This window comes from Eubalaena glacialis, chromosome 8 (assembly GCF_028564815.1).
Source record: "Eubalaena glacialis isolate mEubGla1 chromosome 8, mEubGla1.1.hap2.+ XY, whole genome shotgun sequence".
Lineage (NCBI taxonomy): Eukaryota > Metazoa > Chordata > Mammalia > Artiodactyla > Balaenidae > Eubalaena > Eubalaena glacialis.
Window position 1 is genome coordinate 106,757,429 of NC_083723.1, and position 25,790 is coordinate 106,783,218.

Sequence of the window (25,790 nt, forward strand, 5' to 3'; positions counted from 1 at the left end):
TTATGCTAAGTGCCTGAAAAGAAGACTCAAAAGGCTTCATATAGTATGATATCATTCTTATGACTTCCTGGAAAGGCAAAACTATAAGGAAAGAAAAGAGATTACTGGTTTCCTGGGCCTGAGGATGCGAGGAATAGATCATATAGTAGGGAACTTTTTGGAGTGATGGAAATGTTCTAAATCTTGACTGCAGTGATGATAATACTACTGTATGCATTTGTCAAAACTCGTAAAACTATACCCTAAAAAGGGTGAATTTTACCATTTGTATATTATACTTAAAAAAAAGAAAAGAAAAAGAATGCAGTGGTGAGTGAATGAAAAGGCAAGCCACAGACTGGGATCTGGGAAGGAGAAAATATTTACAAAACACCTATCTGATGAAGGTCTTGTATTCAGAAAATTAAAAAAGCACCTACAACTCAATAAGCAGAAGATAAACAACCTGATTTTTTTTTTAAAAAAAGGTAAAAGATTTCAACAGACACTTCACCAAAGTAGATAAACGGATGGCAAATAAGCATATATTTGCTTAATACATGCTTAATACATTCATCATTCAGGAAATGCAAACCCAAGAATGCCACTTCTAGATATAACCAAAGAAAACGAAAACATAGGTCCACACAAAGACTTGTTCTTGAATATTTTTAGCAGCTTTGTTTATAATATCTATAAACTGGAAACAACCCAAATATCCATTAACTTGTGAATGGATAAATAAAGACTACCTCCATACAATGGAATACTACTCAGTAATAAAAATGAACAAACTACTGATACATACAAAAACTTGGATCAATCTCAAAAGCTAAGGGAAAGAAACAAGACATAAAAGTCATAAATGACTATATACTATATTATTAAATCTAAATGAAATTCTAGAAAATGCAAAACTATGTTGTCAGGAGGTAAATCAGTGATTGCCAGGTGCTAGGGGTTGAGGGAGGAGATAGACAACTAAGAAATATGGGGGCACATTCTCGGGTGATGAAAAGTTTCTATATCATGACTGTGGTAATTGTTCCATGACTCTATATACACTGGTCAAAACACAATTGTACACTTAATTGGTGGATTTTATTGTATATTTAAGCTGATTTTTAAAATTAAAAAAACAAAGCAGATTTTTTAAAGGCTAAAATAAAGTTATAAACCTATAAATCAATAGAAGGAATATAAATAAGCAAAGAATATAAACAGACAATTCACAGAGGAGGAAAAGTAAAATGGCCACTAACTGTATGAAAAGAGTTTCAATTTCAGCAGTGATATGGTAATGCAAATTAAAGCCACAAAGAGATGCCATATCACCTTCTTGTGAATGGCAAATATTTAGATCAGATAATAAGAAATTATTATTTGGAGCAGGTAAGGATTTGGAAGCAAATCAGTGTAAATTAGTACAACCCTTTAAGATCAATTTGGCAAGATCGTATAAATAGCATTACCTAGAAGTTCCACTTAGAGGTATCTACCCCAGAAAAATTCTCTATGTGCACAAGAAGACATGTACATAAACATTATGTGTAATGTCATTTGTAATAGCAAAAAAGTAGAAGCAACTTATAGATCTACCAATGGGAGAATGGATAAATAAATAAGAATACTGTATATTCACATACTGGGATTCCATACAGCAGTAAAATAGAATAAAGTAAAAGTACTTGTAGCAAGTGGGCAGATCTCAAAAATATATTAATTTTTTAAATTGCAAAATAATATGAAGATGACATCATTCATATTATATTTTAAAATACTAAGTATAGATTATGGATACAAACAGATATAATATATAAACATAGGAGGATACCAATCTCAAAATAATAATTACCCTCTGGTAAAGGAAGGCTGGGAAAGGAAGGAGCTCCACATGCTGCTGGCAAAACCCCCTCATCTTCCCCACAAAAAATCATATCCTCAATTCCATATTCTGCCTAAGGGACCATCAAAACAAATCACATCATGCTGTACATGGTTACTAAACCTCAGTCACTACAAAAAAAAAAAAAATATCCTGGTCATTACTCATCTCCTAGACACTGGATGAGCACCTAATCTGACTCCATCTTCCATCCCTCCACAAATTCCAAACCCCTTCAATCAGGTTCTCTAGCATTTTCAACAGCAAAACCCCTTATATCCTTAAACTCTTTTCTAAACATTCCCATCTTTTCTCTAACTGAGACCTGGCTCTCCCCTGAGGATTCGCCTGCAGCCCTCTCAAATGGTGGCCATTTCTCCCTCGTGCCAACAGACCAACAGGTAGGGAAGCTGTTCAAGTTGATCCTCATTGCCTCTGCAAAATCACTGCACTGACTTCTTTCACTGTACCTCTTTCATCCCTAAAAAACTCTGGCTTTAAAGCTTATGCCATTAAAAAAAAAAAAAAAAAAGCTTATGCCATTAGACTGCAGCACTTGCCACCACTGCTGGTTGCATATATAGACCCTAGGTTACTTCCCTTATTTAAAAAAAAAATTAGTACTCTGTTTACTATCACTATTTCCAATAAAACCCCAGTAATAATTGTTGGTGATTTTAATATCCATACAGACAGAATTTCTAAAACTCTGAATACTCCATGGAATTGACCTCTTCTTCTCCAACGATCCTGTCCTCCTTCCTATTGCAATTACCCGCTTCCATTGTCACAGCCTATATCAATAACAGTACCCCTTTTGTATTTCATTTCCAAGCATTCGCTCTCCAACCACCACTCCTGACTCAACTTTTTTGCTCCACCATGACCTACAAGCCATTGATTCCACCAATTCTTTACTGTCCCAATCAGCCCCTGTTCTTACTTGCCTCCTAACCAAACATAGACTCCACAGTCAATATTTCAATCACTCAAATTCCTTGTTCCTCCCTCTGCTTACCAACATGGCAAAACCCCAATCTTGATTAAATCCCATCTTTAACTGTTCCATGCCTTAACCTGAAGCCTGTAGCTAGAGAAAAACATTCACCATGCTACCTGGGAATACTTTAAATTCATGACCACTAACTTGAAGGGGCCATGCGTCCTGTCCAACAATCCTACATTTCCCCAATCCATTTCCTAGAAAACTATTTCATGTCTTCTTCTCCTAATACAACCTCTGTGCTAGAGGCTTCGAGTTTGTCCTCACGCTATTTCTTCCCTGCTCTGCATCCTCTTCCCTGCTCCATGTCCAGCTCTTCTTCCCAACTGCCAGCCCTGTGAGCAACGACAGCCTCTGGGCTACCCCAAGACACCTGGAGCAGCCTTCCATAACTTTTATGATAGTCCCTCTCCGTGACCCCACTCTCCAGCAGCTTGAAATGCCTCGTTTTCTAGTTTAATTCCTCTAATAAATAATTCAATAATAAACACAGTGGGGCTTCCCTGGTGGCGCAGTGGTTGACAATCTGCCTGCCAATGCAGGGGACACGGGTTCGAGCCCTGGTCTGGGAAGATCCCACATGCCGCGGGGCAACTGGGCCCGTGAGCCACAACTACTGAGCCTGCGCGTCTGGAGCCTGTGCTCCGCAACAAGAAAGGCCGCGACAGCGAGAGGCCCACGCACCGCGATGAAGAGTGGCCCCCGCTCGCCGCAACTAGAGAAAGCCCTCGCACAGAAACGAAGACCCAACACAGCCAAAAATAAATAAATAAATTTAAAAAATAAAAAAATAAACACAGTAATTCTGCTTCCCTGATTGAACCCCAAATTTTGGTACAGGAAGTGATTAAAGGGAAATAGGGCGTTAAGGATAGGAATCTGAAATTGCTTTTCTGATTTGATAAAAGGAATTAATGACCCTGTCTCCAGTGGTAAAGGGGACACTAGTCATCCACGGCATGCCGTGGCAAAATACTTAAATCATCACCTGCAGACAAGTATAATCAAGGACTATAGAAGACAAAGGTTTGGGTAATCAACTAGTTGCTGCCATAGAACATTTTTGTAAAAATGAGTTGTATAATGGGCTAGTTCCTTCTAAGTACACTGGCAAACTAGGTAAAAGAAAATGCTAAGCTCGGAGTTTTGAATTCACAGCTTAAGGTCTACGTCAGGGACTAGAAAATGTCCATAATGCCTTAATAGAAAGCCTCATGCCATGTGGACACAGGGCTGAGATTTCTGAAAAGTATATCCTGCAGGTGACTGAATTACAATGCAACTTCAATTTACCCCCTTGTGAGCCATTTTATGTTAAAGTTAGGACCATGATTGGCAAGGAGTGGGGCCCTGAAAATTGGAATGGGGACATATGGGCAGATTCTGATGAAGCGAAGTACCTTGAACCTCTAAATTCCTCCAAGCCTCCTGGGCAAGTAGAAGCAGTCCTTCATACCCTGTCTGAGGAAATTAGGCTCCATTTGCCTGAAGAATGTGCACTGACTTTCCCTGAGATAGTTGCCTTACATGGGACGCCGATATTCCTGAGGACCTAATCCCCAAACTGCTCACTATCTAGACACATAACCAGACTCAAATCCTATAGAGTCCTCAGGGTCAGGCACAAAATGTGGCCTGTGATGATATGCAATACATACCAAAAGAACTGCACAATTTGGCCAATTTATGTTAACAGAAAGCTGGGAAATACAGATCCCACAATCCCCTTCTCTGATGGTTCTGAGTCAGAGCTGGGCAAAAAGGAAGTATGTGCCACATTTGGAAGACAGAAGTGAAGCAGACATTATGCTTGAAAGTCAGGGTGGTCGAAGGTAATGAGAGACAGATGCAGGGGTGCTGGCAGCTTTAGTTTGTCCTCACTCTTCTTTTTCCCTACTCCATGTCCTCTTCCCCACTCTGCATCCAGCTCTTCTTCTCATCTGCCAACAGCAACCCCAGGCCCACCAGAAACTTGACTAAGAACTTAGAGATGTGATAGCTATGTCCTCTGACTTCTATACCAGTCCACCTTCGCAGTGTCACGCCAGAAGCTGGATATTAGCAGTTTTTATGACCGCATGGTAGATCTGTGAGTGAACAGCTTTAAACTATATACTTTCATTCTTTCATTTTCATATGTCCTTTAATGAACATTTATAAATTTTATGAAGAGAAAATTTTTAAGTAATTTTAAACATTTCAAGCAACTTTCCCTAATTTGGAGCACTCTAAGTTCCCCCAAGGAAAACAGATAAAAGGAGCTTTTTATAGCCTAAAAGAATTTAAAAAAAAAAAAAAAAAGACTTACATCATTAGATTGAAACAATCGAGTCATTGCAAAGAAGGCTTCTGTGGCTTCCGTAGTTCCAAAGTGTTCACCCTAAGTAATTTAAATTAAGTTTAAATTAAAACAATTTCTTAAACTCAAAAAAAATTAAGGATTTTCCATTTATTTCTGCAAAGATCTTTTAGAACTCAGGAAAAACTCTCTGTATAAACATTGTACCTCTTTGCTATTTTTCTGGCTTTTAATTTATAAACCTACATAGCCATTTATCCATTCTTTATTTAAAACAATTCATTATCATACACCATGCTTTTATGAAAGTTCTAGAACAGTGGTATCTAACTTTTTAGCAGGAACTATTTTAAATTCCCTGAAGAATTGTGATTTACAAGGAGATAGAAAATGATAGTAAGTTGACTTCCTAATCAGAACAGGATGTTATTGTTACACTGCCTAAGAGCAGAGATCATACCTTCTACATTTCTATAATCCAATGCCTGACATATCATAGGAGCATAATAAATATTAAACTGTAAAGAACTATCTATTAGGAATCCCAGAAAACATGGCAAAAAGGGACCAACCAAAAGGGCAGGAATCAGATTAGTTATATAAAAGTAAGGCTTATAGGGCTGCTAATACATCTCAAGACACTGGCTCAAGCCCCTAAAAACATGCTTTGGATCAGAACTTCAACGTGCTTAATAAATCATCGGAGGATCTTCCCAAAATGCAGATTCTGATTCAGTGGCTCTGGTGTGAACCCTAAAATTTTCCATTTCTAATTGGCTCCCAGTGATGTGAATGCTGCTGATCTGGGAACCACGTATTTTTGAGTAGCGAGGTGTTAGATAACCTATTGGGTTGGCCAAAAAGTTCGTTTGGGTTTTTCTGTAAGATGTAACAGAAAAACCCAAACAAACTTTTTGGCCAACCCAATATTTTATTAATAGTCAAAACACTGCAGACCACAGACCACCTGAAACATTACCATTTCAATATTTAACTTCTTCATTAAAAGCAATCCTATATAATATGTTAGGCTCAATCACTTTTCCGGGCTTCAGCTCTCATAAAAAATATAACTAGTCAATCTATTTGTCATAGGTATAAGAATAAACAAATTTTGATGAAAAACCCTGAAAGTTTAGGATGAAAGACAAAGTATAAGAGTTTACAATTACTTAAGTCAGAGTACCCAGCTTGCTCATCAGCAAGAGATTTCCCTTACTTTCTTTCATATTTAGAGAATATACAGACATCCATCTACTTGTCAGTCATACTAGTACAGTAAATCCTAAGTCCCTGCTTTTTGACTTGAAACTCAGAGAATATACGGATATGTCAACTCTAGTAGAAACTTAGAAGTATTTTTCCATAAAGCACTACCAAGAACTAGGCAAAAGATAAAGCTAAAGTTCCCAAATCTGTTCACCTAGTTGACTGTGTTTAACAGACTGTGTGGGTAACTTCCTTATCAAGATAATTATATGTTTCAACATGAGTTGCCCATCAAAGCAGTATCGGTCAATATAAAAATATATGCTACTATGAACCAACTTTAACTACTCAAAATTCTGTTTACAGACTGGAGTTCCCCAACTTGGACACAAGGCATGCTATGAAAAGTTAAATCAAACTGACTTTGCATTAAATGTTTCTAATATAATACCACACAAGGATATATGTTTGTGAATAGATATATTTTATTTAAAAGCATGTTCTTGTTGCTCTGCCTCCATTTGCAAGCTACAAAACTTCATGTCTCTGGATGAGGTCTTCAGTCATGAAACATAGTAAAGTAAAAATATTCTCATGGAATTCAAATTGGAAACCACAGTCTTCTTAGCACCATATGTAAACCACCTGAGGTAGGGTGTGAGGGTGTGTGTGTGTGTGTGTGTGTGTGTGTGTGTGTGTGTGAATCTAAGAAACAGACTCACATTTTCTAAAGCCCTAGACTAAAAATCATGAGATTTTTTAGTCTGAAGCAAAAAAACCAAAAAAACACACAAGAAACAAACAAAAAAATAAATAAATAAAACCACACACAAGAAAAAAAAATTAAATAAGTAACGATAACAGCAAGTGGGGGACTTCCCTGGTGGTGCAGTGGTTAAGAACCCGCCTGCCAATAGAGGGGACACGGGTTCGATCCCTGGTCCGGGAAGATCCCACATGCCGCGGAGCAACTAAGCGCCACAACTACTGAGCCTGCACTCTAGAGCCCGCGCGCCACAACTACTGAGCCAGTACACCACAACTACTGAAGCCTGCGCGCCTGGAGCCTGTGTTCCTCAACAAGAGAAGCCACGACAATGAGAAGCCCGCACACCACAACGAAGAGTAGCCCTCGCTCGCTGCAACTAGAGAAAGCCTGTGCACTGCAACGAAGACCCAATGCAGACAAGAATAAATTAATTAATTTAAAAAGAAAAAAAAAAAAGCGCAAGTGGGATCTATGTTTCATGAGTGCAAATATTTTTGTTGGTTTTGTCTGCTACGTCCCCAGTGCCTAAAACAGTGCATAGAACGCAGCAGGTATGTAATAAATATATATGCTAAATGACCGAATGAAAACTATTCCTGAATGTTTACTATGTATCCAGGACTATTCTCAGTGCTTCACATTTATTGTATCATTTAATCATTATAACTTTATAAAACAGGTATTATCGTAATCCCCATTTACAGAAAAAGACATTAAGGCACAAAACAGTTAAGCGCAGAATCATACTGCTAGTGGTGGAGTAGGGAAAATAAATACTGGCATACCTTGCAGATACTGTGGGTTCAGTTCCAGACCACAGCAATAAAGTGACTACTGCAATAAAGCACGTCACAGGAATTTTTTGGTTTCCCAGTGCATATAAAAGTTATGTTTACACTATACTGTAGTCTATTCTGTGCAATAGCATTACGTCGAAAAAAAACAATGTACATACCTTAATTTAAAAATACTTTACTGCTAAAAAAATGCTAACCATCATCTAACAATGCAGGGTTGCCACAAACCTTCAATTTGTAAAAAAAATGCAATAAAGTATAATAAAATGAGGTATGCCTGTATAAAATTTGAATGTTAAAATCAAAGCTTTAAAATATTAATATAATATACTCCCTCCAAAAGGATAAAATACCTATCTGGAATTTGTCTAAGATTTTGCAATATATTTTTATTTTCTGAACATATCTAAACAACATGTTTTAATATTAACTAATACTTGTTAAATTCAAATCAACGTTGAGATCCTACTATGCGCTTAGTTGATTTGGTACCTCATGAATAAAAAAGTAGTGTCTGTCATACTCCTCATCCTCAAGAAATTTTACATATTATTATGTTAATCGAACACTGTAAATTTTAAAATTAAGTGAATTTTTAAAAAATAAATAATTACACTTGCCAGAAAGTACTTCACTGCATGTTATATATTTCTATTCCAGGACACAAATCTGAGGAAAATCAAAATAATTTACCTGGTTCAATAAGTAAAGAATCTTTGTAAGAATATGCAAACATCTTCTTGGATTGATGGGCGTTTCATTGAATATACGAGCCTGTGGAAACAAAAAACACTGCTATATATATTTTCTATCTTTGCTATCACAGATTACAGAAAATCAACTTAAATAAAGACTATTATACATTTTAATCACAGTATCCAAATAATGTTGCTTACAGTTTTCAACTTATTATGGTATATAATAAATTATTAGATGTGGCCTAGGTTTTCCATTCTATACTCACTCCCTTAGGTCTGCTACTTCAACTTGTGGGCTTTATCTATTAAGTAAGAATCACAATATTTATCTACATCATTTGAATACAATAGGCTTAATATCTATAACTTCCTTCAATAACCCTGCACTGAACACCTCCTTTGGTGTTTTATTTAAAATTCTCAACATGTGACAGAGTCTACATATTCTTGCATTTCTATAAGCTCCAGACTCTCCTATGACAAGTAACCCCTCTTCTTTTTCCCTCAAGTATATATTCTCTGAACTCAGCTACATTCCTTAATTCTTATTTTGGATCAGAGCATTCCGGGGCTCTCTGTCCCCCATTCTAAAATGGAATAGAAAAGAAAAAAACACACTATACTTCCAAGCCATACCTCCTGTAAGACAGCACTCTTCTCCAGATGCCGAAAAGGATTGGAGCCACTACCTATGTTATGGGGGGAAAAAAATGTCTTTAATAGTTGTCCTACACAAACTTACTTTCTACAGAAGGGTATTGAATGCTTGGGAAATCTCACCCAAGTGAGGTGACCACTTGGATTTCACAGTGATAATCATTACTAATATGCATACAAACTGATTAAAATCCTTCTGATTCTGACACTAGCTCTGTCTGCTATCCTGTAAGATCCTGTACTTCTCTTTTGCAGAAACCCTGCCTGAAATGAGTGTATTCTTTCCCTGCCTTCTTTTTATATGAATGTTAGAAATATCTGTCATGTCCATACAACTAAAATTAATGAGACTGTGGTCCTTTGGATTTCCCTAAAGGAAAGCACTATTTTATGTGTTTCTAACATTTACTGTGAGGAGTTTACCAGAGAATTAGATACACGTCAAGCTGGAAGGGGCCATAGAGGTTTACTAACCCAACCCTCGACCACACTTTGTGAGAGCAGCTATCAATCACTGAGGGTTTTGGGGGGTTTTGTTTGTTTCTTTGTTTTTGTTTTTTGAGGTGACTTGGCATCTTCCTCATTTACTCTGGACCAAAGACGGATATCAAGATGCAACTCACTTTTGGATGCTTGAGTATTAAACGAGCTAGGTACCACGGAGCAGGCTTGCCCGCACGGAAGCGGACAAAGCAGAGGTCCCCAGGGAGATTGCAAGGTAGAGACACCACAAAGTTCACAAACACACTCAGTCCCGTCAATCCCGGACCCACCGTGGGCCTTGCACTACCAGCACCCCACCGCACCCCGCCTCTCGCAAGCGCACACTCACTACCTCCGCCACCTGGCATAGGCCGGACTCTGGTGGGCAGCCCACCGCCGGCGAACTGGAGCAGGTGGCTCCGCGGAGCTGCGCCGGAGGGGGCTGGGGGCGGGGCCGCCGAGCAGCCCGAGGCTGCGTGCGAGCGCCCGGGCGCTCGCGCGCGACCTGAGGGGAGGCTCCGGCGCCCGGGGGAGGGGCTAGGGGCAGGCCCCCGGCTGGAGCGGAGTGGGTCGGAGGAGGGGCTGGGCTCCAACTCCGGCCCTCCGGCACAGCGGCGCCCACGCCCGCAGGTCCGCAGTTCCCGAGAGCAGGTGGCGGCGGGCAGGGGAAGGGGACCCCGCGGCTGAGGGTGGGCGTCAGACGCCCCGCGCGTACCAGACTCCTCGTCCTTCTTGTCGAATTTTTTAATCATCTTGGACGACTTCCCAGCGCCCAGACCCACCGCCACCGTCCCAGGCGCCGCAGCCAGCAAGCGGAAGAAGCTGCAGGAAGGCCGGCCCCGTGCTCTGGCGCCGGTTGGGCCGCGGTCCCGTCACTCGGAGAGAAGGCCCGCCCTCCCCGGCAGTCGCCGGCCGCTCTCAACCCCAGGGGACGTGGCCACTCCCTCTCCTCCTCCCCAAGCCGGGCGGAGGCGGGGCCAAGGGTGGGCTCCCCGGGGCCGCGTCCCCGCCCCTAAAGTGACAGGTCGCAGCAGGGGGCTCACCACGGCCCACCCTGCAAGCGACGCGGCAGCCCACGCCCGGAGAGGGCAGAATGAGATTTTATTTGGTTGGCACGCCCTAAATGGCGACTTCTCCAGGCCCCTCAGTCTCTGGAGATGAGGCGAGGGGCATGTAGGGTTTGCTTTCATCGTTTTTTATAATCCACTGCTGGGCCCTTCCGTTGCGGAACGCGCTCTCTCCTGGCGCGGTTCTGGTGGGCTTCTCTTCCAGGAGTGATGAAAGGGTTAATGGTTCCCAAATTATCTGGGAAGTTGGCAAGTCGCTCCCTGACTTCTTGGAGACTGCAACAAAGCATAGGGCACCTTCGTGAATGTGGATTTCCAGAGGGTTTAGGACACTTAATGTGAGACGTAAAAAGAGACCCGCTCGGAGGGCCGAGAAAGCTGGTCTTTACTCTGAGCAAGAGGATAGGTTTTGGACCACGGACTACCATTCCAACCTTCTTTATAATTCTTCCCTTCATCAACACCCACCAGCTTAGGGTCTTCCCTATTTAATCCCACCCCTTTCAAACGATTCCATCTGTGGCCATTTTGACGCTTACATAACGCTTAACTAAGTGAAGGTACTTTCACTTGTATATTCATATTCCTCTTAGCCTTTTCAGTTCTCCTGTCTGAGAGTGTAACTAAGAAACTGTTTCTACCTTTGGCTTCACTGTCATCACTTTTTCCAGGTTCTCTTTCAACTTCTGCCCTTCTTGGACGCCTCCGTTGTGGGCTCTTCTTGCTCCCATCCCTCCCTCCCCCCCCCCCATTTTGAAGCATTATGCTTTGTAAATATCCCTTAAATTTGTTTTCTTATTCCTACTGCTGTCACCTTAATTCAGGTCCTATCTGTTTGTTTCTTGGACAGCCTCCTAACCAGCCTTCATGGCCCCCATCCAAGCAATTCTCTATGTAATCTTTCTTTATTTGGATGCCTGGTAAACATGGAAAATTATTGATGGAAGGAGGAGTTGCTAGGTTCTCTTTTACTTGAAGTAGAGACACTGTTTCAACTTCACAGTAGATTGTTTAGGAAAAGCACAATAATGGGCCCTTTAGATACATATAAATATCCACTCATTTTTCTTGAGGGAAACTGTAAAGTCACCATAATTCTAATAAATGCTGCAGACTGAGATGTTAAGTGTTCTGTTTAGAAATGTAAACTGGGATACCTTAACAGAATCATGCCCTTGAAAAATCAGAGAAATTCTAATCCAGGTTAGATTCTAGACTGGAGAAATTCCTCCTTCCAATATAGATTTAAGCTGAACTGCTGATATCCTGCATATGGTATCATTTAAGATTTAACTCTGACTAAATGTACTAAATGTACTATTATGTGTACTAAGTGTACTATTATGTTTGCCTTATCTGGCTTATAAAGCTCAAAGCTTGCTTTCCATGTGGAGTCTCCCTTGAAGAAAATAGATGTTCCTACTTATTTTTTCTGGGGGCTGAAAATAAACAGGCTTAGGGGAAGGAGCTACCTTTTCCCCTTCCTTGGGCCAAGGGTATTGGGAGCCTAGGCAGAGACAGGGCTGGTAAGCCAAGAGACTCCCAAGAATGGATAATGTGCTGGGGGCCTGTTGGGAAGTATGAAGGGACTGAGGGGGAGTTGAGGCTGAGCCTAAGAGTGTCCCCTTTTAAAGCAAGATAAATGACTCTCTGCCATCCTTTAATTTTTCTTCACATCTATGAAGTGTTATTTAATATCACAGCTTGGTTTTAGCTGTATATGGGGAGTTCAGAGAGGCAGGAGGGATGTCAGGTGGGGTGGCAGATAGGTACAGAAGGAGCAGAAACACTTGAAGAAGCCAGGTAAGGGATGGTACAATATGACCTCATACCTCTGGAACTGTGACTGTTTGAGCTGAGGATGGCTGGCAATCACTAGGATGGCCTTGTAGAACAGGGAAGCATACCTTAGGGAGTTCCAGAAACTGCTCGAGGAGAGCAGTCCCGTAGGAGAAATGAACCTTATCTTGGAGCCATAGGCTGGTGAAGTCTGGGGACCCACCGATTATACTTCTAATACACAAATGTGTGTTCAGTGCTCTGAAATTTTTCAGTGGGTCCCAACTGCCTGCTGGATAAAACCTAAGCCCTTATGTATACAAATATACAAAGCCCTTCATGACCTGGCCCATCCATCTCTCTTACATATGGAAAGTGCTATTATTATTGGTGCTTGATAAATATACAACACTAGTAAGTGCCCCATAAATGTTGCTAAATGAATGACAATTTGTGAGGAGCATTTTTGTTGTACCCCTTCCTTACAACCTTACCCCAAACCTCTTCCACGCCATGTCCTGCCTCAACCCCAAAGAGACTCATGGACCTCTGAGACTCATAGCTTATCCTTTGGCCCTTCTAGAACAGTTTTCCTCGAAGTGTGATATGCATACCACTGGGTAGTTTTAGGTGATACATAGATAAACATTTTAAATTTTAATTATTATGGGACTTCCCTGGTGGCGCAATGGTTGAGAATCCGCCTGCCAAATCAGGGGACATGGGTTCGATCCCTGGTCTAGGAAGATCCCACATGCCGCGGAGCAACTAAGCCCGTGCGCCACAACTACTGAGCCTGTGCTCTAGAGCCTGCAAGCCACAACTACTGAAGCTCGCGCGCCTAGAGCCCGTGCTCCGCGACAAGAGAAGCCACTGCAAGGAGAAGCCCTCACACCGCAAGGAAGAGTAGCCCCCGCTCGCCGCAACTAGTGAAAGCCCGCACTCAGGAACGAAGACACTACACAGCCAAAATAAATTAATTTTTAAAATGTAATTATTATGAATTTGATTAAATGTTTGAGAGAAATGTATAAGAGAAAAAAACCCCATGTGATTAGTATATCAAACCCATGATGTCAATGATATAGTATTAATAAGGACAAAAAAAATAATTTGAAAGAAAAACATTAAGTAAATAACAGGGCAAATAACACATTGACCAAAACTAGTAAAGTGGTAGGTGATGTAGTTTGGAAAACACTATGCTAGAGCTTTCTTGAAATGTGAGGATTTAAACAGGGTGGAAAGCCTAGCACCACTTGGGCCTCTATCAGTTCTTGGCTTCCATGCTAGAAGGAAAACTAGCCTCCAGAACCTCCAAGAGAGATTTGCCCTTATCTCTCATCCCCATAGTTTGTCCCTCTCGCCCACATCTCCATCCCATAAACCATTGTTTTGATAGAGACGACCTTACCGTCACTCCTCAGATCTCTTTTACAGACTGGAGCAAAGTTGAGCTGAGGGTACATTTTTTTCTGTTTTCTCAAAGCACAGACCTTTGAATACTTCCCTTCACTCTTGAAATCCTTGTCTGTGGAAAACCTTAACAAAGAAAGTTCATTTAGTAGATCCTAGAGTGAGGGATTAATGGAACCACTCACTGCATTCTCAGATTCTGGGGGAGAAGAAAGGACAGTAGGATTTGAAGGTGTTCATTGGTACAGAGTGGGAGTATTGTGCAGTGGAAGGGATGCTTCTAGAACCTAGCATTGTAAACCTATAAAGGAACTCCAGAATCTCCTCTCTCCTCTCCAAACAAGATATAAGCTGCTCCTATAACCAGTTTCAAATCAAATCTCATACATAGTAAATTGTTCCTATATCACAACCCTTAACAGGCACTGAGGGAAATTTTTTGTTGTTGCTTCCTCAAAGCATAGACCTTTGAATACTTCTCTTCACTCTTGAAAATCATTCTTGTGAAAAACCTTAGTTTTGCATTACTGTTTCTCTGTTGCTAAGGTTGGGGATCATGTAGGGAAGCTGTCCTATTATTATACAGTTGTCCGCATTCTGTACAACCGAAAAGTGTTTGTTAAATCATATTGAAAAGAGATAGTGACACGAATAAGGAAAAGGTAAGAAAGAGCCAGGACTTCACCTAAACCATTGTTCTCTCTTGGATTTAGGGTCCTCCAACAGTGTCACAGGGAAGATTGGTTTCAGCCCAGATCTTAACTTTTTTTTCTGAGACATCAGGGGTTGGAAGAAGTTCTCAGTGGGCTTGTGCTGATGACTTTCCTGCAGCAAAGGGAAGAAGAGTAAGTGAGGGAGTTAGCTAAGTCCCCTGGACTTACTGACCTAAGCTCCTGGACTAAGCTCCAGTTCCCCTAAAATCATGCAGCAAAACCTGCCGAAGAGGGAAGTAGGGATGCAGAAACCCAAAGAAGAGAAAACAGTTCCCTGAGTGGGCTAATACCTGTTCATTTCACAGCCAGATGATTTGTCCAAAGTTAGGTCAGTTTCCTAAGTAATCAATTAAGCTTGCCCACTAGCCCTTTGTAGTAAATGGCAGAAAAATTTCCCAGGTTTTGAGAAGGATTCAATTAGTGAATTGCTTACGAAACCAAACATTTGGTAATAAGTTGGGAAATAGATGCAGGGGATTCTACCCACCTTTCTTGGAGATGGCTGTCTCATTCACATCCCATTCTCTGTCTGCAGTGAAAAGGCCACAGAATGGGATGTTTTGTGAGGTAATAATTTCGTCATTATTAAAGTCATAGAATCAAAGACTTTCAGAAAGGATCTTAAAGGCCATCAAGTCTAACCATTCATCTGACACTCTTATTCCCTCCATAGTAACACTATCAAGTGGTCAATCTTCCTATATCTAAAAACCCAGCCTACTTAATCTTTGATCAGCTGATTGCTATCCCCTGTAACTTCTACCCTACAGTCCAAATGGAATAAATCTAGTGTCTCTTCCACAGAATCCTTAAAGAATTTGAAGAAATCTATCACGTTCCTCCTGAGCGCCCTCTCTCTTCCAGGCTCAACATTGCCAACATTTTGAACTTTTTTTTTTCATATGACATGGCTTTGGGTTCACTGTTCTCCTGATTTCTCTCATTTTAACTCATTTGAGAAAGTTACAACTTACATTTACACATTATGTTTATAATTATAATTATATTTATATGTGTGGCAATCTGAAATGAAAACAATATGCTAGGTGTAGCAATTGCAGGACACATCCTATTAAAGTCTCTATTCAAATGTCATTGCTGCTTCTGAGAGCCTTCCCTAACTACACTATCTAAAATCACCGCTCACACCCATCACTCTCCATTCCCTTATCCTGCTTTTTGGGCACTTATCACATTATACATTATCCGTGCGATTGTTGGCTTGCTTATGGTCTTCTACCTCACTGGAATTAAACTTTGACTTAGTCACTGATAGATCCTTACTACCCCATAACGTTGCCTGGTACATAGTAAGTGCTCAATAAATATTTGTCGAATGAATAAAAGAATGACAATTAATGAATGAATAACCAAACTAATTAATTGACCCATACTGAACGTTTTTGCTCAGAATTTTCAAACCTCTTTTTTAAAAATGCTTACTGCTGAACCAAGTCTTTTCAATTCTGTACTCATTCTCTTTAAAGTCTTCCAGTTTTTTTTTTTAAAGTCTTCCAGTTTTGAGGAACAGGAATTCATTTAAGTTACCTCAATTAATAGGGGTTTTACGGTAGCAGCATGTGTGCCTAGGACCTAAGACACAGCTAATAATAATCTGGCCACAAAAGAGCAGAAACCTTAGCAGAGCTAGACCTTAGAGCAGAAAAACAAAAATAAAAAACTTATCTGGAATCCAAGGCAGCACTATCTAGGACCACTACTGCATGAGCTTGTCTATCTTGTCTCATATCATTTAGCATCATGTCATTAACACACTTCCTACTTTCTCCCTGTCTGCTTCCTTCTGTCTCTAGTGTTCATTCCTTACCTTTACCCTGCATATCTTTTTTTCTACCCACAGCTTCTGCTTATTCATTTCTACTTCAAGCTGCCCCTACCTTCTTCCTCATGGTTTGACTTTTTTATGGCCTTCCTCTGCATGCCCTTTCAGGTTTTATTCCCACAGCCTCAATCTTTTCCTTTCCCAATTCAGATGCCTGGAAGCAAGAATATGATTAGCTCAGGGATTTTGGTTGTTGATAAGTTACAAAACCAAGCAGGACCCTGTGGGGCTCCTGGGCACAGAAGCCTTTCTGTCCCCCGTTTCTTGTTCATAGGGAATGGACTCCAGCCTCCAGCCTCCATGACCTTCCTTGAGTTCCAAAGGGAAGATTCGAACAGTCGCTAATCAAGGGAGGAGCAGCCAAGAAACCACCTGAGACGAGATTAAAGGGACCAGAGAAGCTCATCAAGACCACCTGAGACGAGATTAAAGGAGTGCAGGCCCTGCACACACCCTAATCTTATCAGTAACCTTTGAACCATTACTGTAAAACTCCTCATCAAATCCTCCCAGGTTGGAACATAGTTTTTCAGGGCAGGAGCCCACTGTGTCTCCCTTTGCCTGGCAAAGCAATAAAGCTATTCTTTTCCACTTCACCCAAAACTCTGTCTCCGAGATTTAATTCAGTGCTGGTGGTACAGAGGCCAACATTTTGGCATCAGTTAGTTGGTTTTGGTTTTGGCTTGGTTTTTGGTTTTTGTTTGTTTGGTTTGACTTGGGGGTACCAATCTACACCACAGGTCACTAACCAGCCTATGAATTTTGCTTCACCGGATCAGGTGGCCTTCTCTGGTCCTAGGTAGGCATAGAGAATTGAGTCTAGTTATTCAAAATAGGACCTTTTGGGGCATCCTATTCTTCACAAACTGTGGTAGGGCCATGTCACTTAGAAGGGGCTGTGAGTATAACAATCACTGTGATAGACATGTCTGGTCCATTCTTCAACTTGATTGCTGGTACCCACACTCTTCTTATACACATGTCTGGGTGTAGCAAAAGAATGCTTCTTTTGTGCATAATCTTAGGCTCACAAAAGATTGTCACATTTGCATAGTAAGAGGAAGGGATGCAGCATGAATATTAAAGAGGCATTCTAGATATTGGGCATTTCCATCTTCTTGGACTTCTTCCAGATAGCCCCGTAAAATTACCATGCTGCCAGTCTTTGACAATCAGAGCCTTAATACTGTCTATTAATACAATTTGGCTGGTACCACAATTTACTCATGAATATGATCAGGTCCCACATGTGACCTGGAAGGCTCACAAAGTGCCAGCTGTTGGAAGAAAGCTCTTCTTGCACCAAGGTTACATGATAGTCTTGTATTTCCTTCTCTACCTTGAGCAAGGCAACCCTGGCTTGACATTTGTTCCTCTCAGTGTATATTATCCACTACCATGAGAAACAACCACTGAGGTTATGTTCAAATGGCACAAATTCTGAGACCCAAGAAACCATAGGCAATGAATTCATTAACTCCTTTGTCAGCATATACCATTGGATATTAGCATTTTATCATCCGTTTGGAAAGGAATCTCTCACTGCCATCCATCTAGCAGCTAAGGAAATACTAATTCCATATTGACCGCATTTTATTATAACAGTCTGTCTTGGATAATTCTACTCCCAGCATCAAATTTCTGTAATAATTAGATTTTTTTAATTTACACTTTCACTTATTTAATTTCTTCTTGTTATATTAGGCCCACTCTTAAGGCTGTCGAGATCTTTTTTAGATCATATGCTTAAATATCTCTTAATTGATTTTCTTCATTTCCTCTGTTATTGATTTATTTAGTTCTTCAGCATCTCTCACTTTGACAACTGTAGTAACCATATAACTAATCTTACTGATTTTTTTTCTCTTCCACAACTAATACACCTTTCTCTCAACTTCCAAAAAAGGTCTTCTAAAATGCAAATTTGATTTTACCTTTTATCTCCTGCCATTTACTCTCTTACATCCCCCTAAATGCACCTCACTTTCTCATGTCTCTATGCCTTTGCCCTTCCCACTGATTGGAATATTCTCCTTTTTTTTTTTTTTTTTTGGACAGGGGTCACCTCTTCTGTAAAACCTCCTTGATTACTTCCTTTCCTCCAACAAAGATACTGTTCTCTACTGTATATTAGTGTACCTTGTATATTCTTTTATTATTCATATATCCTGGTATATAATAATTACTTTTTATATCTCATTTATTGATCTGTCTCTCCTGTTAGACTCCAAGTTCCTTCAAGATAGAAACTGTCCTGTAATCATCTTTATATTTTAGTTCTTAGCTTAGTGTATGTCCAGCAATTGTTTATTGAATTGAATTTGAACTTCTCTAGTGTATAACAAAGTCCCAAACATCTGGCTGCTGTGATAGTAAATTTTCTTTTCTCCCCTTCTGACACCCAAGAGCAGTGGGTATAGAGCATAACCCTTTACCCCTTTCCCAATCTGATATTCGTTTCTGTTCCTTGTTCGTCATTTCCTGATTTATCTGTTGCTACTTTATACTCAACTAGAAAGCCAGTGGCTAGTTTACCCTTTGTTAATTACGAACTAAATATCTTTGACCAAGGAGGAACAATTTTGAATTAAGACCCTCTTTTCTCTGTGTAATGAAGTTTCATGACCGAAGTTTGTACAACTCTGATTCTGAGTATTTCCCAGGCTCTCAGATTCTATTTGGTGAAGCATATGGCAAAGAATAAGAAGGAAGAGGTTGGGCCCTGAGTACCATCCTCCATGTTAGGTTAGCTCCCTTCTTCAAGCTAACTCCTAATTCTTCAAGATCCTTACTCAGGGTACCAGGAAACTTCCCCAGGTGCCATTACCTTGAGCAGTAACTCACTGGAAAAGTATTTTGATGTCATGTCCTTTCCTTGATGGTCGATTGGGCAGGGAAGTGGGTTGTTGGTCATAATCAGTAAGGTCTTATCCTGATCATATTCTGTTACTTTCAATGTGAAGCTTTGAATTTTCCTGTTTCGAGCCAGGAATTTATGCAGTGCAGTGGGCTTCAAAGGCTCATAGTACTGGGCCTGAGCAGACAGAAAGATTTCCAGAGAGACAAAGGGATTAGATCAAGAGCAGATTAACAAATCAGTTGGCTAATCTTTTGCCTCTAAGGGGTAGGGACAGAAGCTGGACAGGGGCTGGGTTTAATAGAAAATGTCTGAAGCTCTCTGTCCCTTTCTTCTCTCAGAGCTTTTCCCTGCAAACAGACCAAGGGGCTGGGGAAATGAGATGGAAAAGTTTCCACATTAAAAGGAGCGAGATGACTTAATTCTTGTGAAAAAGTTGTGCCCAACATTGTGCCCAACAAAATAGGGCAAGCAGAAGTTTCTATGTTCAACCTAAACGGCCTTCTCTACAATTCACTCTGAGGCAGAGGGAAGAAACTCCCAGGAACCAAATCTCCTAGTTCAGAGAGCCCTGAGGGGGCCAACACAGCCCTTATCTGCATCTTCCCACCCACCAACGTTTCTCCACAGGCACAACCACATTAATATGCAGAATAAGCACAAAGTTAAAAAAAGGAAAAGCAGTCACAAAAGACAGCATGTCACTGAAGATGTAGTGGGGGAAGGGGCATGCCCACTAAACTTGCCTTTCCATCAGTAGGAGGAAGGCAGAGGATGGGAGAGGGAGAGAACAGAATACTTCCTGATTCGAAATATGTTTTCTCAATTAAAAAAAAAAAAAAAAAATCAGCTGCAGGGACCACCTTCTTCCCAGTCCCGCCCTCCTCCCTCACCACCATTCCCAACAGTGTCCTGAGACAGCTCTGCTTCCCTGTCCTAGGAGGATGCACAGTCACAGAAGCTGGTGGCACTTGGAGGCACTTGGGATACTCTGCAGTGGGCCTCGGCACCGCAGCTGAAACTTGCTCTTGGAGATCTTGGGGGTATGCTTTTATCACCTACCAAATTTGGATGGACTGTGTAATGGTGAAGGTTCTCTAGAACAAATTTTGATTGCCCGACTGCATCAAAAATCTAGAGACAATAATCAAAATTAGTGTTTCAAGTTGTACCTATTCTAAACAATATTCCATGCCTTACCTCACCTTAGTCTGGCTAAAATCTGGTCTCTAACTTAAATTAAGTGAGAAGAACTCCATGCTCTGCACCCTGGGTTTCTGGAATGAGAGCCATAGCATGGAGAGCTAGGTTCTAAGGCATCCTGACAGGGTAGCTTTGTACATGGAAATGTGGACCAGCTTTGTGAAATGTTAGGAGCTGTTAGGAAGTGAAGGGGTGAAATAGACAAGGGCAGCATCAAAGTTTAGACCGGGACAAATCACCCCTCGAGCTCACACCTCTTTCTTCTGCCTTTTCCATCTCTATAGAAGGGAAATCAGGTGAAAAACAAAACAAAACATGCAAAATCAGGTGAAAAACAAAACAAAACAACCTTTAAGGAGAAAAGCAGGTTACAGAAGGGCAATAACTTCAGGGTTGTCAGTGAAAGGAAGCCTGGAGGATAACTGCTTTCGGGGCTGGGGGCGGCACACAGGAAGGGAGAAACAATGGTGCAGTCTGCATTTTTGAATATTTCTGTGATGTATGATTCTTCCAGAAATGTGGCAAAAAGTAATTGAATTTTGGTAACCCTTCTGTCTACCACTTTGTATTTTTCTGCTGGTGGTGGTGCTGGTGATTGGTGGATTGTTTGAGTGCCGTGTCTGGTGGTAGAGTTGCTGGGCCTCCTCCATCTCCTTCTGCTGACCCCCTGGGCTGTTGCCTGGCCTCTAGCTTAGCCCTAGGTTATCTAAGGATAAATCAAAGGGACAAGAACACAAGGAGATAAAAGCTCTGAGTTACCTCCTTCGGGCTTGGCCTAATCAGGAATCAGATAAAGAGCACAGTCCTGTATGTGGATGAGCATTTCTAAAGATTGCCATGCCCCCAAGGAGGTGATATAGTAAGCTGGGATTCAGAAGAAAGGGAACTCACACTGAACAGGTGAATACAGCAAGAAGGTGAATGGAGAAGAGGGAGATAGTAAGCGTGGGACAGAACTGTGTGATGAGGGGAGGAAAATGCCAGGAGTTGGCAATTTCCAGGGCTTGGAGGAGGACTAGCAGAGATATGCCATACATTCTTTTAGGAATGGTGGGATGAAATAGGGGACAAATCCAAAGATGCAATGATTTAATTTCTGTTACCTTTTGTAAAACTGAAGTCCCTTTGTTCAAAACAAAAATACATTTGAAAAACCTGCTTCACAGATATGACATATATATTTAGAATCACAGACGTCTTGGAAAAATTTATTTGGGAGAAGATGTGAAGACTTTTCCTTTATAGTTGTTTTTTTTTTAATTAATTTTTTGGGGAAAGTCTCTGGGAAAAATGTTTTTACTCCCAAATTTTTCTAAGGTATTGCATCTTGTTTCCAAATTAGTCTCCAGTAGTTGACTAAATCCATAAGAATGTCCAAATTGGAGTATGTTTTTAGTTTTATGTTGAATTGCACTATCTCTGGCTGATGAAATAAAAGTTGACCTGGAAAATTCACTTGAATATGATAAACCTTGGGAAGCAACCAAGCTATCCAAAGGAGTTTTGTTGCAAGAAGTGACCACAAAATCAAGTTTAAGTCAGGGTTTAACATTTGCTCATGCCCTAAAATAGATTTCTGGTCCCTGGGTTTTGAGCCCTGATTCTTTGCTGATATGTCCCTGTCTCTTCCCTTTTCTATGTCTCTGTTCCTCTTTCATAAAATTAGATAAATTAATGTTGCTTTCTATATAAATCTTGACCCCTTTTTGCTTTTCAACAGGAAGTTTGTGAGACCCAGCTTATAAAGTAGTCTAAGCAATTCCAAAGAAAGATTATAAGTGAACATTGCTAATGCTCTTTCTTACCTCATCACTATCAACAATTGTTTCTTTCTCAAATTTAACTGGGCTAGTTCTTGAAGTCTTTGATTTGCCATACTGAAACCTGAAAAAGAGGCAGAATATCGAATTATTTTTTTCTTACTCAGAGTCTTGGTCTTCTACATGTTCTCAACCTCCCTCAATGAAGTTTGGGGACATGACTTAGAAGAGCCCAATTTGGGTGATCACTAATTGCATATGTGTGGGTAGTAAAGAACAGGACTCATTATTCAGCCCGCATCCTGGACTCTTCAGTTTGAAGAGTTAATCAAGTGGGACCTCTTGAAGACATGGTGACAACTGATAGGTTGATTTCTTCTAAAATAGGGGTTTTAAGAAATGCAAATTAAAACCACAATAAGCTATCACCTCACACCTGTCAGAATGGCTATTATCAAAAAGAACACAAATAACAATTATTGCAGAGGATGTGGAAAAAAGGGAGCCCTCATACACTGTGGGGATGTAAATTGGTGCAGCCACTATGGAAAAAGTATGGAGGTTCCTAAAAAAAAACTAAAAATGGAACTACCATGAGACCCAGCAATTCCACTCCTGGGTATATATCCCAAAAAAACCTGAAGATACTAATTCAAAAAGATACATGTACCCTAATATTCATAGCAGCATTATTTACAATTGCCAAGATATGGAAGCAACCTAAGGGTCCATCAACAGACGAATGGATAAAGAAGATGTGGTATGTATGTACAATGGAATACTACTCAGCCATAAAAAGAATCAAATTTTGCCATTTGCGACAACATGTATGGTCTTGGAGAGTATTATGCTAAGTGAAGTAAGTCAGGCAGAGAAAGACAAATATTATATGATATCACTTATATGTGGAATCTAAAAAATAAAACAAACTAGGGAATATAACAAAAAAGAAACAGACTCACAGATATAGTGAACAAAAAATAGTGGTCACCAGTGGGGAGTGGGAAGGGGGGAGGGGCAAGATAGGAGTAGGGGATTAAGAGGTACGAACTACTATGTATAAGATAAATAAGCTACAAGGATATATTGTACAACACAGGGAATATAGCCAATATTCTATAATAACTTTAAATGGAATATAACATTTAAAAATTGTGAATCACCATGTTGTACACCTGCAACTTATATAATATTGTACATCAACTATACATCAATTTAAAAAAAAAAATAGGGGTTTTAGACCACTCAAGGAACTGGTCTAGTAGACTGCTTAAGCAAATTCTTTTGGGCAACTGGACAATCATAATACCCTTAAAGACCACCTACTGTTTTGAATGTCTACCTGCATACTCTTCTCCACATGGAAACAGCTCTGCCCTTGCCAATAATTAGCCAATGATTCCATGAGAAGGGATACAGTTAGTGGAACTTCACAACTAAATTTCCAGTTCTTAATGACCATGCTTGGATTACTGGTTCCCTCATGTACCTAACCACATCTAAGTTTCCCTACCTAGAATTAAGGTAATAAAAACAATCATCAGTGGCAAATATTCTCATAATCTAAACTTTCATTTACTTTCCCATCTCCCTCTCCACCAGATACCAGTTCCCTTTGGGGAAAAAGGGCAAAAGTTGCAATATTTAGTAACAAAGTATTTTGGATTCCTTGACCAATTCTTACTAAACCCATTTACTGCCCTAACATAGTGAAAGATGCTCATCAGTAAGATTGGGTTACTTAAAATAAATAGCTTGCTTTCTCTTTGGAGGTTAAACTAGCTTAAATTAAGTAGGATCCTGGAACTACCTCAACTAAACCTCTCTCCTTTAAAAATGAGGGTGGCAGAGTAAAGACCAAAATAAGAAAAGTAGAAATAGCCAAGCTATGTAGTTGATAGGTCAATGAGCTATAGCATGGTACAAATAATCCCAAATCCAGGATCAAATCCCATCCAAGGATGGCTCACTTCCATCTATTGCTGGCCACCAGCTGCATCATTAACTCAGGCCAGAGGTCTTAAAAATAGTCCCCAGGAGAGAGAGTGACACATTGTGGGTAGACCAAAATAAATTCATCCCCACTTAACATCGTAGAGTTGGTGCCCTTTTGATGTGTCCTATTACTTTAAGTTATCTAATAATCAACACTATATTATAAGCTTTATTGTAGCACTTTTCAAAATGATTCTTTGGTATCTAAGAGGCAGCCCAGGATTCCAGATACTCTTGTTCAAGGCCAATTTAAGGTATAGAACTGCATGAAAAATGCTTCTTCAGCCCAGCAGTGTCCATCTTTGACAGCCCGGCACTTTTCTTTTGGTAAAGCTACTCTAGTTGCTGTATGAAGCACAGATCAAGATCTAATTTTTGATCCAAGGACAGTAAGTCAATTAAAATGTTTTTAATGAGTGTCTACTCTGTGACTAGTACTGTTCAAAGTGATATGGACTACAAAATGAGTCTGTATAAGAAGGTATTCATAACTTAGTTGGGCAAACAAGACTACACACTTGGCCTGTCTCCTTTGGCCCATTACTGTTCAGTGCTAAGTGGGCCAACCCAAGGCAAATATTCACCCAGAGGCCAAACTCAGTGCCTCTAAATAGTCCACGTTCTGCAGGGGTTCAGTTCAATCCAAACATTCTTTTCTTAGCACATTCTGTGTGCTCAGCCCCGTTCTTGATCCTGTGTGGGAAACAAGAGGAGACTTATTGATGCTGTTGTGAAGGCAGAAAATGCACAAGACATGATGATCCTTGCCCTCAAGAACTTAAGTTTAGTTGGTAAATGTGGGGAGGGAAGAGAAAGTGATTGTTAAATGTGAAACAATAGTGACAAATACATGCTAACGTATTAGGTAAGTCAATTCATTTCTTGGGGCCTCAATTTCCTCATCTGTAAAAATAGAGTTAACCAAATGATTTAAAGGTGACATTCTAATTCCACGACAGTGGTGAGATTTACCTATATAAAGACCCGAAATAAAATTAATTCACGTGTCAGTTGTGGGAGGAATTTGGAGGAGTAGCCATCCTTTAATGTATACCTCCCCTCTCAATACAATCATACTTTTCCAGATATTAGTCCTGACTGGAAGGTTATTTTGTTTTTGTTTTTTTGCTGTTGTTGTTTGAAGTGGTAAGACATAAAAGTGGGGAGGTAGGATGAGATCAAATTATGGGGGCCCTGACAATTAAGTAGAGCTTTGATAAGGCCTATTAGCCCAAGTTCCTATAAAGCCTATGGGTTTGGAGGAAAGATCTATATTAATGTTAATAGTTTTGATAGGTGATTGCTCAGGGTTTATGTCTGGTTTGATTGTCTAGACACAAACCCTAAATATGACTATCTAGAGTTTATCACTAGACTG

General features: G+C 40.3%; 2 protein-coding genes across 2 annotated transcripts in view; both read right to left on the reverse strand.

The window, feature by feature from the left end:
• The window catches only part of COPG2 (COPI coat complex subunit gamma 2), a 138,605-nt gene extending 128,009 nt beyond the window's left edge, over window positions 1-10,596 (reverse strand). The window contains exons 1-4 of the mRNA XM_061198724.1: window positions 10,495-10,596; window positions 9,276-9,328; window positions 8,635-8,715; window positions 5,176-5,247 (exon numbers count right to left, since the gene is read on the reverse strand). Of these exons, the coding sequence (XP_061054707.1) occupies window positions 5,176-5,247; window positions 8,635-8,715; window positions 9,276-9,328; window positions 10,495-10,531 (243 nt within the window). The 5' untranslated portion in view covers window positions 10,532-10,596. The remainder of the gene's footprint in view (window positions 1-5,175; window positions 5,248-8,634; window positions 8,716-9,275; window positions 9,329-10,494) is intronic.
• Window positions 10,597-10,898: 302 nt separating this feature from the next.
• On the reverse strand, window positions 10,899-24,953 carry TSGA13 (testis specific 13). Its single transcript, XM_061198259.1, has 7 exons — window positions 24,931-24,953; window positions 22,463-22,541; window positions 20,517-20,588; window positions 19,425-19,631; window positions 14,727-14,866; window positions 14,040-14,167; window positions 10,899-11,122 (listed from the first exon to the last, which is right to left on the reverse strand). The coding sequence occupies exons 1-7, from the start codon at window positions 24,951-24,953 to the stop codon at window positions 10,899-10,901; spliced, it is 873 nt and encodes a 290-aa protein (XP_061054242.1).
• Between the last annotated feature and the right edge of the window lie 837 nt (window positions 24,954-25,790).

What these genes read in the sequence shown, in the direction of transcription:
- TSGA13 (XM_061198259.1), bottom strand. Translation starts at nt 24,953, where the DNA reads ATGGGCCAAAGGAGACAGGCCAA. An exon ending in AAGAGAGAACAATGGTTTAG is followed by an intron (nt 14,168 to 14,726) that starts GTGAAGTCCTGG and finishes TTCTTTGTTAAG; the next exon opens with GTTTTCCACAGACAAGGATT. An exon ending in AAGAGATCTGAGGAGTGACG is followed by an intron (nt 11,123 to 14,039) that starts GTAAGGTCGTCT and finishes GCTTTGTTGCAG; the next exon opens with TCTCCAAGAAGTCAGGGAGC.